At 40.4% G+C, this 14,219-nt stretch overlaps 1 protein-coding gene across 1 annotated transcript; it reads left to right on the top strand.

Annotated features, from left to right (window-relative positions):
- The first annotated feature begins 883 nt into the window (after positions 1-883).
- On the top strand, positions 884-14,187 carry slc13a4 (solute carrier family 13 member 4). The gene is made up of 16 exons (XM_058417033.1): positions 884-1,403; positions 4,259-4,387; positions 7,193-7,329; positions 8,145-8,320; positions 8,409-8,463; positions 8,546-8,579; positions 8,682-8,756; positions 8,917-9,101; positions 10,040-10,159; positions 10,366-10,467; positions 10,562-10,663; positions 11,012-11,124; positions 11,216-11,358; positions 12,589-12,750; positions 13,807-13,944; positions 14,050-14,187. Exons 1-16 carry the CDS (start codon positions 1,305-1,307, stop codon positions 14,185-14,187), a joined length of 1,908 nt encoding a protein of 635 aa, XP_058273016.1. The 5' UTR covers positions 884-1,304.
- Positions 14,188-14,219: the final 32 nt, after the last annotated feature.

The following is a 14,219-nucleotide window of genomic DNA, read 5'->3' as shown; positions in this document are numbered from 1 at the left end:
AGACAGGAAGTTAAAGCTCAGTCACAAACAGGGTCTTACAAATGGAAAACCACCTCAAGCATACATCTAATGTTGTGGCAAAATGGCTTAAGGACAACAAAGACAAGGTGTTGGAGAACTATCACAAAGCCCTGACCTTAATCCGATCGAGGAGCAAGGAAGCCTTCAAACCTGACTGAATTTCACCAGTACTGTCTGGAGGAATGGGCCACAATTCTAGCAACGTATTGTGAAAGCTTGTGAAAGTCATCCTAAAGGGCATTTGATCCAATCTGAACAATTTAAAGGCAATACTACCCATGTGTATGTAAACCATGACCCAGTGGGAATGAGACGAAAGAAATAAAAGCTGAAAGAAATCATTCTCTCTATTATTATTCTGACAGTTCACGTTTTACTGATCATAACTGACCCAATTGACTAAAACAGGGAAGGTTTACTACCATTAAATGGCAGGAAATATAAAAAAAAAACTGAGTTTAAAATGTATTTGGATAAGATGGAAACTTCTGTCTTCAACTGTAGGCTAGAGGTTTAAAGCGTAATACTTTGGTCTTTTCTGATATGAAGCATTTTATAATCAGAAAGCCCAGTGTTTAATTCAACTTAATTATTCAGATTTAAGAAATGGCCTCATTGATGTTGATGCAATCAGCTTCCTGTTTTAGATAAATATCACATTCACACCAGCAAAAAAAAAACAAAACAAAAAACAGAAAATCACATACAACAACAAACCCCGCCCCCTGCTCTGGTCAGTCGATTACCATTAGGCTGCTGATTTCTGATTGGTCAATGAGAAGACAAGGCGGGGCCACCTGGACAGTTGCGCAATTGGGGAGATTTTTCTAATATATAAACCATGCTGGTGGTTCCTGTGTGTTTTGATTTGTGGGATCACAAACTTCACCATGCCGACACACAGAAAAGACTAAATGAGTGATCTGCTCGTGCGCGTGAGTGGTCAAAGAAGGATCTGGCTAATTTCTCTTTAGGTCTGGAAAAGTTGGCTGGTGAAGAACACATCATACACCAAGGGAAAAGCATTTGCACTCGGCATTCATGCACAGCCAAGCTCAAACGTGACACTTTAGAAGACATGCATAAAGGGAAAGTTCTTTTTGTAGTGGACTAAGTAAGCTCAGGGAATTGCATCACCTGAAGAGAAATCACAGCACACGACTTATGCACACTTAGTCTCAGAAACCATAAAGTCCGTGGACGTTCGGAGGGGAAATAAATACCGAAAAAAACACACTTACAAGAAGCGTAAAGACACTGAGGTGAGGCTGGAGACAGCAAGAATGGACCTGTTCAGAAAGCTGTGGGTGGCCAGGAAGCTGATTCTTGTGGTCATGATCCCACTGTCCCTACTGCCGCTGCCTCTCATCCATCCAAGCAGTGTGAGTACATTTACAATCTACGGTAGCCTGTAAGAAACATGTTTTATTACAGAGAATCAATTAACTGTTCAGTCTCTACGACTCAAAATCGCAAACATCACTTATAATATAAACGATTATAATGGAGACGATTTACCGAATTTCTAACAGTTCAGGATAAGTCGGACACCTACAAAACAAAATATTGGGAAAACTAAGCACGTGTAGGAATCTTGCGACTGTTTAGAAACTTTGGAAACTTTTCCCCCGGTGCGTTCTGCGCGAGACGCGTCTCCGTGCGCATTTACGAACAAGTGCACTTTGCGTAAATGTGTGCGTGAACGCGCGCTTCGGTAAATCTCACTGGGTATCTCACTCATTTATAACGCACTGATTCTCAACACCAGGCTTGTGTAAACAGTTTTGAGGTTTCTCCTCTTCCAAACACCTGATCTGTGTTGCTTAAGAGATGGATCAGGTGTAGTGGCAGCATTTCTGCTTTAAATATTGGATGAATAAAACTGCATGAATAAATTTCACTGCTGTTCCTAACGCACAGATTCTGCCGAATAAATGCTTGTCTTGACAGATACAGGAAATGGCAGGCTGCTATTCCTGCATATATTTATAATAGTATGTCACCACGAATTAGAATATCTTTGATATGCCAGAGATAAAGATGCCCTGTAAATAAAGAGTAAGAGAACCTTTCACCAATTTGGAAAGTTTTCAGATCAAGGGTGTTGTGGTGATGCGTTACAAGTAATGACCAGGCACCCTCCTGATGTCCTGTAACATCTTGCTTTGCTGTACGAATTGTTTATTTGAAACACCAGCAGCTTTTGCAGATGTTGTTTGTTTATAGTGTTTTTTGGGTCCCTTTCGAGTCAAACGCTCACTGAAATCCAGCGAGAAACAGCCAATTTTTTTTTTGTTAGTCATGTGCTAGTCTTAATTGACTTCTTTTTAGACTCTAGGCTGATAATGATAATCAGTCTGACCCTGAGGTCAAATCAGTTTCAGTTACCATGATCAATACTTTTCCCACCATCAGCTCCACATTCTGTTTGAACTGTCAGCACAAAGGAAGCTACAGATCAGATTAGATTAGCATTAGCTGCTGATCTAGTGCAGAATAATCAATCAAGAAATAAAGACAATGGTGAACAAGAGCTGAGGATTACTCCGCACGAATGTGTATTCTGACTAAAACCACTTACAAGGCCACCTCATGTACTCAGTGATTAACTACAGAGACTTCATTCTTTTCATCCTGACCCTTACATGCATGATTCATGATCATGGAATACCAGGAACCCCTGGAAAAAAAAAAAGTAGGCCCACATCAGGCTCCTTAAAATAGCCTAAATCAATCACGTTGGAACAGTGGAACTGATTAACAACAAACAGATTAAAGCCCAGCAAAACACCATGTGCTGGCCTGCAGCTTAATCTGCCAGCAGTGCACATTGCTGCGGCGTGCCTTCACCTTTGAGCTCGGGCACAGCCAGCAGGAGATACACATAAGAGTTAGAAGTTTGGGAGGGATGTGAGAGCAAGCCAAGTAAAGACTTAGAATGTCTTACTGGCTGTGAAAATATGTCCCTGCCACAGTCACCATGTCCACTTGACGTGGACTAAGATGTGTTTTAGCCGAAGAAACGGAGACGAATAAAGCTTCATTTAGACCTGGTGGAATAAGTGTATTGCTTTCCTGCATTACTATAGAAATACATGGGCAGGTTTAACGCCGCTTGACTACTTTTAAGCCTGTTATAAAACCTTTTTAATACACCAATAGGAATCACCTGACCAGAACTTCCTCACTGTTCTAGCTTAGCATGCAGGAACGAGTGCCAGAAGAGAAATGACTTCATTTAGTATTCATAATGGCTGAATTCTTCATAGTTCTGATTCAATGCTTTCGAAGATATCCTTTTTATTGCCAATAATAAACCGTTGTATTTTTCTTCACTCTAAGTGAATGGACGTTTGGACAACCTGCTCACTCTGTGTTGTGATTGTGATGTGCAGCGTGTGATTTTTATATCTATTAAAATATTATTTATGTCTGACGAAAATGCTTGAGAAGTCCACATTGTTCTGAAATCAGCAGCATGTGCTGGAAGCAAACTAATGCATGATTTGTGTACAGTGTCTTTGGACAATCTTAGCGAGTGAAAATATCTTGAATATAGTCTAACTGATCCAGTAGTTCCTGTTTCTAAACAGATTTCTGTTTCTTATTTCAAGTGTTCCTTCCTTCCTTCCTTCCTTCCTCCCCCTCTCCTTCCTTCCTTTCTTTCTTTCTTTCTTTCTTTCTTTCTTTCTTTCTTTCTTTCTTTCTTTCTTTCTTTCTTTCTTTCTTTCTTTCTTTCTTTCTTCTGTCTAGATATGAAAATACTACAAATTCAAAGAAAGTATTCAGTTTGAAATTCTTCATAAATTAAATCAACTATTTGATCATTTCTAAAAAACAATACATCATTTATAAACACCTCATTATCACATTGTCACGGCGTAATCTACAGTGAGAAAGAAAGCACTGGCACTGATTTCACCTTACACAGTCTCTGAATTATAGAACCACGTTAATGTAAAAGCTTCCTTTTTGTTTTCCCGAAAGGCTACTACATAGAACCATTTCTTTTTAGAGAAGGTTCTCCTAGCCGCTTAGAGAACCCCAGGGTTCTATATAAAACATCAGGAAACCTCTATAAGAGAGAAATATTACATATATTTGCTCATATTCATGATATTTCAGCTGCAGTGAGGTTACTCAGTGTTAGCTATGATCATGTCTGTATCCTAATGCTAATGTGTGTAAGTTTGTTGTGTCCTGACTCGTCCCATACCCCGTGTCTGTCCCTCTGTAGGAGTCCTCCTGTGCCTATGTGCTGATTGTGACAGCGGTGTACTGGGTGTCAGAGGCGGTGCCACTGGGGGCTGCAGCGCTGGTGCCAGCGTTCTTATACCCGCTCTTTGGGGTTCTCAAATCAAGTGAGGTGAGTAAACCTTTCTGTTACATTAAGAGACACATTATTTAGGAGAAAACCTTTTTCTACAGATAAAAGATATAAAGTCAAATCGATGTGAACAAGAATTCACTGTAAAGCATCAAATAGAATAAACCATTTTACAATGTAGTATACAGTGCCTAAGGAAAGTTTTGAAGAGTTCATTTCTCTTTTTGTTGTATTGGAACATCACATTGAACTATAAACTCTATTCTATATAAAATATAAATATACGTTTGGCTCTGTTTAAATACAGACCACCATTACTGTGATCAAGCACGGTGTTGGTGTTATTATGAGCTGGAAATATACTGTATGCATCAGGACAATGAGCTGAAGCACAGGGCAAAAACTACAGAGGTTATATTCGGGGGAAAATCTGGACTGAGAAAATGTGCAAAGCTCATAGAGACGACTCTGAGACCATTCAAATCTGTAATTCACATGGAGGGGGTGGTGAATACTTAGCTGTTAAATTCCATCTGAAAATATGACATGATTTTATTAAATGTATTTCTATAGAATTGCTTAAAAATATTAAAAACATAAATAATTGTCATTGTGATGTCGCAATACAGCAAAAAAAAGAATGAATCTGTGCAGGAGGAAGGGGAGGTGGTGGTGATGGGGGTGATGATGGACCTAATGTGTGTGGGGGGGGCGGGGTTGATGGAGGGGGGTGAATACTTTCTGGAGGCCCTGTATATTAGAGTTTGTATTTTAGAAATACAGCGTATAGAGAGTCAGAGGGTCAGACACACTTGCGCAATGGTCGTGCGCTGTGGGCTCTCAGCCATGTGCTCTCGACCTTTTGTCAAATTCTCTCAGCATCAGATGACCGATATACTGCTGAGTACACCTGCATAAGTAAAAGAAGCACTAGTGTGGGCCTTTTCTAGGCCAGATATTAATCAAAGTGTTTCTTGAACAAAACGTCTTTAGTATTTAACAATATTCTGACACCGTAGATAAATGGGAAATGAATTGTCCTGTGTAATCAGAGAATTTTAATAAAAAGGGATTAACAAATTAAGTGAACATTAGTTTACCTTTGTCCTGTTTATCACCACTGGTGATGATTTGCATTAACATACTGTAGAGTATCTGGTAAAGTACTAATGATACTAAAAGACATAATCACCATATATTCATGTAAAGTACATCTATCAACACTGTAAAGAAAGGTGGAATTTTGGATGGTGGTCAATTCAACCCCTACAAATCATTTCAAATGACCTTAAGTATATTTAGTCAGCAAGTGAAATATAGAACAGCAGGTAAATTCCACATCTATTAGCTGTTTGTTAAGACTATAAATGCAACATTTAAAAATATACATGGGATGAAATCTACTCACCTTAGCACTAGTACTAAAGCAGTAACCATTTTCTGTATAAAGTCTGGTGACCATCCAACCCATATTTACCTTATTATATGCATAATAGAAAAGAATATACAAAACACTTCGTATAAGACTGAGAGAGCGAGAGAGAGAGAGAGAGAGAGACAGAGAGAGAGAGAGAGATTGAGAGAGAGAGAAAGAGAGACACACAGAGAGAGAGAGAGAGAGAGATTTTAATGCTGTTAAGACATTTGCTCTTTAGTTTATCAAAACATGAAAATGCATGAAACAGTTTTCCTTTATGTGATTAGATTAGAAATAATTCTATTTAGTGGACTAAGACTTTTGGACTTGACTGTGCTGCATCTAAAAGTGTCCTGTGATTAGTACATTACAGCAAACAAAAGCATCTCATCTTGTGAAAGGGATTTTTTGCTGACCAAAAAGTCTTCGGATTAGAAATGTTTTGTCTTAACACAACACACACACACACACACATTGCCTACATGATGTGTGCTCAGTAGAGAGGGATAAAACCTTCACCCACTGCTCTGTTAGTTCTTTAAGCCACTCTGTAAAGGAACGCATACGAAACTCAGTGGTCTTATGTAACCCACAATGCTGACCCATGTGACTAAATCCCACTGACCAACTTGACAAAGCAGCCAGTGATATTAAGTCTGTTTAATCGTGTTTAGTAAATATGGTCTGTAGACGCAATACTACGTTATGCTAAGTGATGTGTAGAAGAGGAGTACCTATAATCCACTACATTTGCTCATTTGAATAATGCTTTACAAAAAACTTAAGGTTAAGGGTTTTGCTCAAGGAGTCACCAGTGTAGCACTGCTGGGACTCGAACACACACTACGATCTGTGACTCCAAGCCTTAACCACTGAGACACCACAACACCACAGTCAGACAGGGATTGCATTCACCTAAAATCATTTGCAGATGATGACACAAGGAGAAGTTCTCCATACCGTTCTCATCCATTATATATCTATATATATATATAGTGAGTGAGTGAGTGAGTGATTGTGTGTGGATCTGATTTATGGTAAATGGTGGGATTGGATACAGGTGTTCATGATTAGAAGTCTGGTGACTGGTGTATCCCAGGGCGGCCATGTTTGTAGTGTGTTCTATGAAACAGAGTTCTCTGTGGAAGTGTGAGCTGACCTGATACACTGTACACCAATGTGCTGCTCTAATTCCCTAATCGTTTTCAATACATTCCTGTTTTTATTTATAGTGTAGTTTTAACTCATTATAATTCATTGACTATATCAGCCTTGACTGCAAACTGGGACCCTTTGTCTCACCAACAACCCAAAAATTGTAGACTTTAATTCATCTTTCTAGACTTGCTTGGAATAGACTCCTCCATTCGACACTACATTTGATTTGTCGTACCCTAATACAAGTGTTTGTGTGTTCCTGTTCTCAGGTAGCCTCAGAATACTTTAAGGACACCACGCTGCTGCTGATGGGAGTTATCTGCCTGGCTGCTTCTATAGAGAAGTGGAACCTGCACAAACGCATCGCTCTGCGTATGGTTATGATAGCGGGAGCCAAACCTGGAATGTACGTCTAACCTGCACTGTTCAGTTACACCGAAAAGTAACACTGATCATTTAAGAATGATTGATTCTTAATGAATATTCCTTAGTCATTTAAGATGTGCTATATTAAAAGAGTAACTGGGAGTTTATTGGGATTAGTTTGCATCCTGGACAAGCCAAGAAGCCCTTAAGAAGCTTATTAACTTTTTATTAAACATTATTAAGGTTCCTGGAACTTTTATGGAGCACAGTGAAAACATTACGCTACGTATCTCATAGCACATCTGGCTGTGATGTATACCTGACATGGTCTCTTGTAGTTTGTAGAGAACTGCTATTTGCATCAACCCAAAGTATGTGCACCCCTGTATATCACACTCATATGTGCTTCTGCCCCAAGCTATTGCCACACAATTGTATAGAAAGTCGCTGTATGCTGTAACATTACAGTTTCCCTTCACTGGAACTCAATCCCTGTTCATGACAATGCCCCTGTGCACAAAGCCCCTGAGCTCCATGAAGACATGGTGTGTTAAGTTTGGAGTGGAAGAACTGGAGTGTCCTGCACAGAGCCCTGACTCTGACTCAACCCCACTGAACACCTCTGGGATGAACTGGAACACCGAGGAGTCTAAATATAAAATGGAAAAAGCCTGTATGGGTGTGATGGCTGGGGTGCACAAACCTTTGGTCATATAGTGTTGTTTATCTGGCTTGGCTTCGTGCTGTCATGTGTTTAGACTGCGGTTCATTTTGATGTTGATGTGTTTGAGGATTTGTGTGGACATATTACAGACCCATGTGCTGAAATGTAATGTTGGGGGGGATGTGTTGCAGGCTGGTGTTAGGGTTCATGTGCTGCACTGTTTTCCTGTCTATGTGGCTGAGTAACACCTCCACCACGGCCATGGTGATGCCTATTGCTGAGGCCGTGCTGCAGCAGCTCATCTACACTGGCATCGCTGACTCTCACGATGATTCGGATACTGTGGAAACACAGGAGGATGAAAACGGTACAAGTAAATTATATTATACTTCATTGGTATGAAATGTTTAGCCAAAGTAAACATATTTTAAACATAACTTGCACTTTTCTTGAAGATAAAGAGAAGAACCTGGGCAAGAACCACCTTGAGCTTTCAGACTGCAACAACAGGTTGGGAAATGTTATTTATTACATCAGCAAGCATTTTTATTCGCAAATTCCTTCTATATTATATCTTTGTTTGCCTCCACAGTTGTTCGAAACCAGAGCTTTGCACAGTCACTGAGGTAAGACACATGACATCATCATCATCATCATGAACACCATCAGCACCAGCCATAATCCTGCTCTTTTTGTGGAATTGCATTCTTTCCTTATCTGTCCAACAGGAAGCTAATGGTGTTGCAGTGAAGCCAACTCAGGGGGCAGACTTTCCAAAGCTGACTAATGGATATCTACCAGAGGTAAGAAGATCAGCATGTGAGGTTGAGATCTTACAGCAAGTCAGTACGACTAGACTACAGTGTGGATCTGATATTTCACCTCTCAACAACTCACACCTGCAAAACAAGCTGGTGAATATCTTCAACAAAACATTCAGCCATAACTGTTTGCACTCGGCAGGTTTCAGTCGATGTCCCTGTGCCAAAGAAACCCAAAATCCGGAGGGACTCCATGTACCCGACCAAGAAGGACCACATGATCTGCAAGTGTCTGTCTCTGAGCATCACGTACGCGGCTACCATTGGAGGCCTCATCACCATCACCGGCACCTCCACCAATCTGATTTTTGCAGAGCAGTTTAACAAGTAAGTCGTCTTTTGTGAATGAAGTTAAGAATTTTGCTGACGTTGGAATCCCGGGTTTTAAGGATTTGTTTAAGAAGGTGTACACAATCCACTCAAAGCCTTTCCCAGGAAATAAACAGCACCTTTGATGTGAATTCATTGAAGTGCAAAGGTCTTTTATACACTGAGTCTATATAATAACCCAAACAAGAGTTAAAAACCTGATTTGTCCCTCAAACTGGGCATGGCATTTATCAGATGTACAAAAGACAATTATAAACTCAGACTCAAAGCAACTGTGGCTTTCCAAGTACTTATTAACTTAATAATGATATACTACATAGATATATATTGGAGTTAAACAGCACACTGAATATAGAGAAGCTTGAATATTTGTCTTCAGGCATTTTTGCTGTAAACAGGACCTTGTACTGTCTTTCCACACCATGATAGAAAGACTGACTTTCAGACCTTATGACACAGAAATAAAGAGGTCAGTCACTTGAGGTCAGTCAGCTGCTTCAGCCATATAGATGCAGAGTGGTCAATAGCCAAACTTCAGATTTTATTTATTTATTTATTTATTTATTTTAAAAAAGCTCTGTTCATATGCAAGTGGAAGACAGGAAACAAATGATGGATTTATTAAGATATCACTACTCTAACTATCTGTTGCATTGGCATTCTGAGATTAAGGGGATGTCAGAGTAAATACTGGAGATAACTTGAAGTGTGCTAAATCAATGAACTCTTGGAAAGTACAGAGGTTAACCTGCTTCCTGATCATATTTAGAATGCTGATGTTAGTTTACTCATGGAAATTAACCAATAAGATTGAAGAAGCTTAAATTAAAATACATCAATAATAATAATAATGATCCTTAGAGAATTCTGCCTTGGTGTTGAACAATATATTCAATATACATACCAGTGTTATTATTAAATCATTTCTTTTGCAGTCGATACCCAGATGCCAAAGTCATCAATTTTGGAACATGGTTCATCTTCAGCTTGCCTATTGCTCTCATTATGTTGGTCTTAACTTGGCTCTGGCTCCACTTCCTGTTCCTTGGATGCAAGTAAGAAGAACTTTCACATTTCTCGTTAAACTTTTAGATTATTTGGGTAAAATTGAATATAATCTACATTAGCGTAATTCGTCCAAAGGGGTTGCTTCATTTTGAGGTTTATGATAGATTTAATACAGCATGAAGTACAGGAAGTATGATGACTATAACATGACTATAAGGTGTCTTCTTATGTCTGAAACCTCTGATGTGTTTAGTTTCAGGGAAACGTGTTCTTGGAGTAAGAAACGTAAAACCAAGCGGGAGATTCTCTCTGAGAAACGCATCCATGAAGAGTATCAGAAGCTCGGTGCCATAAGGTAAAAACACACAGATTAGCGTTCAGTGGCAGTTATAAACGATCAAAAAGCTATACATCATCTTTTTGTTTTGTTTTGTTTTTTAACCAAACAGTTATCCAGAAGTTGTGACAGGAGTCTTCTTCATTCTCATGACCTTGCTGTGGTTCACGAGAGAACCGGGATTTGTTCCTGGCTGGACTTCCCTCTTTGAGAAGTGTGTAAAAATTCTACTATGCTAATTTTCCACAAATATCTTGATTTCTGTTTATTATCACGATGACGCTGTGGCTGATGATGACCCCTTTCTCACAGTACACTGGCCTTCCATTCTGCTGGAAGAAACAAATGATTTTTATACCAGACCCTGATAAGATTAGTCAGGGCACTGTTGGGTTTCTGTATGTGGAGTAACATGATTCTGTGTTTAGCTACTGATGAGCAGGGTGATGGGAAAAGAAAAGGATGTGAGCCCCTGCTGGGCAACCAATTCACACCTCTTTACAAAAAATTAAGGGACATGTGAAATACGTGGCACTGATGTATCCTGAATTCTGTCATGCAGGAAAGGCTACAGGACCGATGCCACAGTCTCTGTGTTGCTCGGCTTCCTCCTCTTCCTCATCCCTGCCCGCAAGCCCTGGCCATCTTCATCTTCGTCTTCGAGCGCGAGCACAGGTCAGAGCTTGCTTTCATCCTCTTTATCCACATCAACATACAGCAGGTCACAGATTCATCTGATGAATGCTCTTTGTTTCTTCTTATATAGTGATTGCATGTGAGGAGGACAAGGAGGATGAAGAGGACCACCCCTTAGCACCCATGATCACGTGGAAAGACTTCTTGAGACTGATGCCATGGGAAATTGTTATACTGGTTGGAGCAGGCTATGCGCTGGCAGCAGGGTGTAAGGTAGGCCAAGAATATGAACATCTTAAGCACATACACTCAGTGGGCACTTTATTAGGAACACTGTACTAATACTGGGAAGGGTCTCACATCTCGCAGACTAAATTCTTCATGGCATTCCAAATAATTCTTCATGGGTTTCACAAGGTGGTGCACACATCCCTTTGAGATTCTGGACCATGTTGACATGACTGCATCACACAGTTACTGCAGATGCTCTTTCATGCTCTGAATCTACTGTTCTCCCACATGCCAGAAAAGATCCACTGCCTCAGATGACTGAGAAGAACTCTGAAGAACACTGAGCTCATTGCTCATTGCACCATGTCCATGAAACCAGACATGGTGCATTTTCATGCTGGAAGTAGTGATTAGAAGATGGTAAATTGTGGTCACGAAGAGATGCATATGGTCAGCAACAATACTCTCAGTCTATGGCTTTAAAGTGATGATAGATTGGTATTAACCTGTACAAAGTGTGCCAAGGAAACATTCCCCACACCATTACACCGCCTCCACCAGCCTGGACTGTTCACTGTATTCATTCAGTTGGTGCCAAATTCTGACCATCTGTGAGTCTCAACAGAAATCCAGATCCACGAGACCAGTTTTGGCGAGTCTGTGTCCACTGGAGCCTCAGCTTTCTGTTCTTAGCTGACAGAATTGAAACCTTCTGCTGTTGTAGCTCAACCATCTCAAGGTTTGATGTGGAGATGCTTTTCTGCTCACCACACATGTACAGAGAGCTTGTCTGAGTTACTGTAGCCTTTCTGTCAGCTCAAAACCAGGCTGGCCATTCTCTGTAAATCTCTGTCATCCACCGGGTGATTTCGTACGCAGAACTGACGCTCGCTGGATGTTTTTTCTTTATTGCACCATTCTGTGGATACTAGAGGCTGTCGTGTGTTCAAATCCCAGGAGATCAGCAGTTATATAAATACTCAAACCAGCACATCTGGCAACAACAACTGTGCCACAATAAAAATCACTGAAATCTTATTTCTGATGGTTGATGTGAACATTTCCTGAAGCTGCTGGCCTGTATCTACATGATTAGATGAATAAGTAGGTGTATAGGTGTTCCTAATAAAGTGCTCATTAAATAAATAAATGAAAGCAAAAAATGTTTTGACTTGTACTCAGCTTTTAGTAATAATATAAAATGCATCATTATGACTCATGAACTTTATGAAGTGTAAGGTTTAAGTGCCTCTGTGTTCACTCTGTGTTCAGGTGTCAGGTTTGTCCATGTGGATCGGGCGTCAGCTGGAGCCAATGAGTGGCCTGCCACCGTGGGCCGTCACGCTACTCGCTTGCTTGCTCGTGTCCGCGGTGACTGAATTCGCCAGCAACCCTGCTACTCTCACCGTGTTCCTGCCCATCCTGTCTGCTCTGGTAAGAACACACAGGGTCCAGATTTCTGCTCCCAACAAACACTCAGTACTGAAATGCTGAAGCATTTCAAATGTTTATATTAGTTACAGCTACTGAATATTCAGTAATACGGACACACACAATCACAACATGAGGAGCAAATGTGGATTATTTTATCACAGCATAATCAAGAGAAATAAATAGGAAATAAACTGAATAAGAATTTATTGATCCAGGATTGGTGTCAAAAGTACTAGCCAATACCTAAACCTGACTGTTTTTCACACATTTGCACTAAATGGACTCTTGCCAGTCTTTCCTCACAGATTTCTGCTGTTTTATCACCAATAACATAGCTATGCTAAACAGCATTTCGTATCCATCCATCCATCTATGCTAGCTAAGCAGCTAAAGTTTTAGCTAGATAGCAACAGTCATGTGTCTTAGAGTCATTGGCATCGCAATCATCACTGGAGACTACACAAAAAATAATAATATGATAATAAAAATCTCGAATCACGGGGCCTGTTTCAGTGTTAGTTTTCAGGTATAAATAATATAAGAGCTGCCCCTTAATGCCTTTGTGTCAAAGTTTGCTTTGCCATATTTCTTAAAAACTATTTACATTTTGAGTGAATGCATGAAGATGTTCAGAGAATTTGTACAAAAATAGTCCAGATCTCATCTGTATTTTATCTGCAACAGTCCAATATTAAGTAGTCTTTATTTGTCACATATGCATTACTGCACAGTGAAATTCTTATTCTTAATGCATATCCCATCCTTGGGGGTTGGGGTCAGAGCGCAGGGTCAGTCATGATGCTCAAGGGCCCAACGGTGGCAGATTGGCGGTGCTGGGGCTTTAACCCCAATCCTCCGGTCAAATGACCCAGAGCCTTAACCACTTGAACTAAAATATGGGTGTGATACTATTTCTAAAGCACTGTTTTTTGCAACATCACCATCAAAATCAGCTGCGCCTTGTTCTGACGACTCCAAGGACCATTTTACGGAGTCGAACTATGTTGTGTCTTGAGTTGTCTCAGACTCAGCTTGTGTTCTGTGTTACTCTCTCAGTCAGAGACTCTACAGATAAACCCGCTGCACACTCTCATCCCAGCCACCATGTGTGTATCCTTCGGAGTCATGCTGCCTGTAGGAAACCCGCCCAACGCCATCGTCTTCAGTTACGGACACATAAAAATCAGCGACATGGTGAGACACACATAGTTGAGAGAAATAAGCAGTTAATGCTTATGCAGTTAATTACGGTTTATCCTAAAATCCTAATGGATTTGTTCTGTTGTGTGTCTGATCAAGGTTAAGGCTGGATTCGGGGTGAATCTGATCGGAGTCATGGTGGTCATGCTGGCTATAACCACGTGGGGCGTCCCGCTTTTCCAGCTGTCCGAGTTCCCTGCTTGGGCAGTCATGAGAAATGTCACCACCAGCTTGTAGGCATGTGTGTGTGTGTGTGAGTGTGTGTGTGT

This window comes from Hemibagrus wyckioides, linkage group LG19, assembly GCF_019097595.1.
Source record: "Hemibagrus wyckioides isolate EC202008001 linkage group LG19, SWU_Hwy_1.0, whole genome shotgun sequence".
In the NCBI taxonomy this organism is placed as follows: domain Eukaryota; kingdom Metazoa; phylum Chordata; class Actinopteri; order Siluriformes; family Bagridae; genus Hemibagrus; species Hemibagrus wyckioides.
The sequence above is the reverse complement of the archived record's forward strand: the minus strand, read 5'-3'. Positions and strand labels throughout refer to the sequence as shown.

Coding starts and splice junctions, on each gene's coding strand:
- slc13a4 (XM_058417033.1), top strand. CDS start 1,305: ATGGACCTGTTCAGAAAGCTGTGGGTGGCCAGGAAGCTGATTCTTGTG. Junction 4,388..7,192: donor GGGTTCTCAAATCAAGTGAG/GTGAGTAAACCT, acceptor TCCTGTTCTCAG/GTAGCCTCAGAATACTTTAA. Junction 10,664..11,011: donor TGGACTTCCCTCTTTGAGAA/GTGTGTAAAAAT, acceptor TCTGTCATGCAG/GAAAGGCTACAGGACCGATG.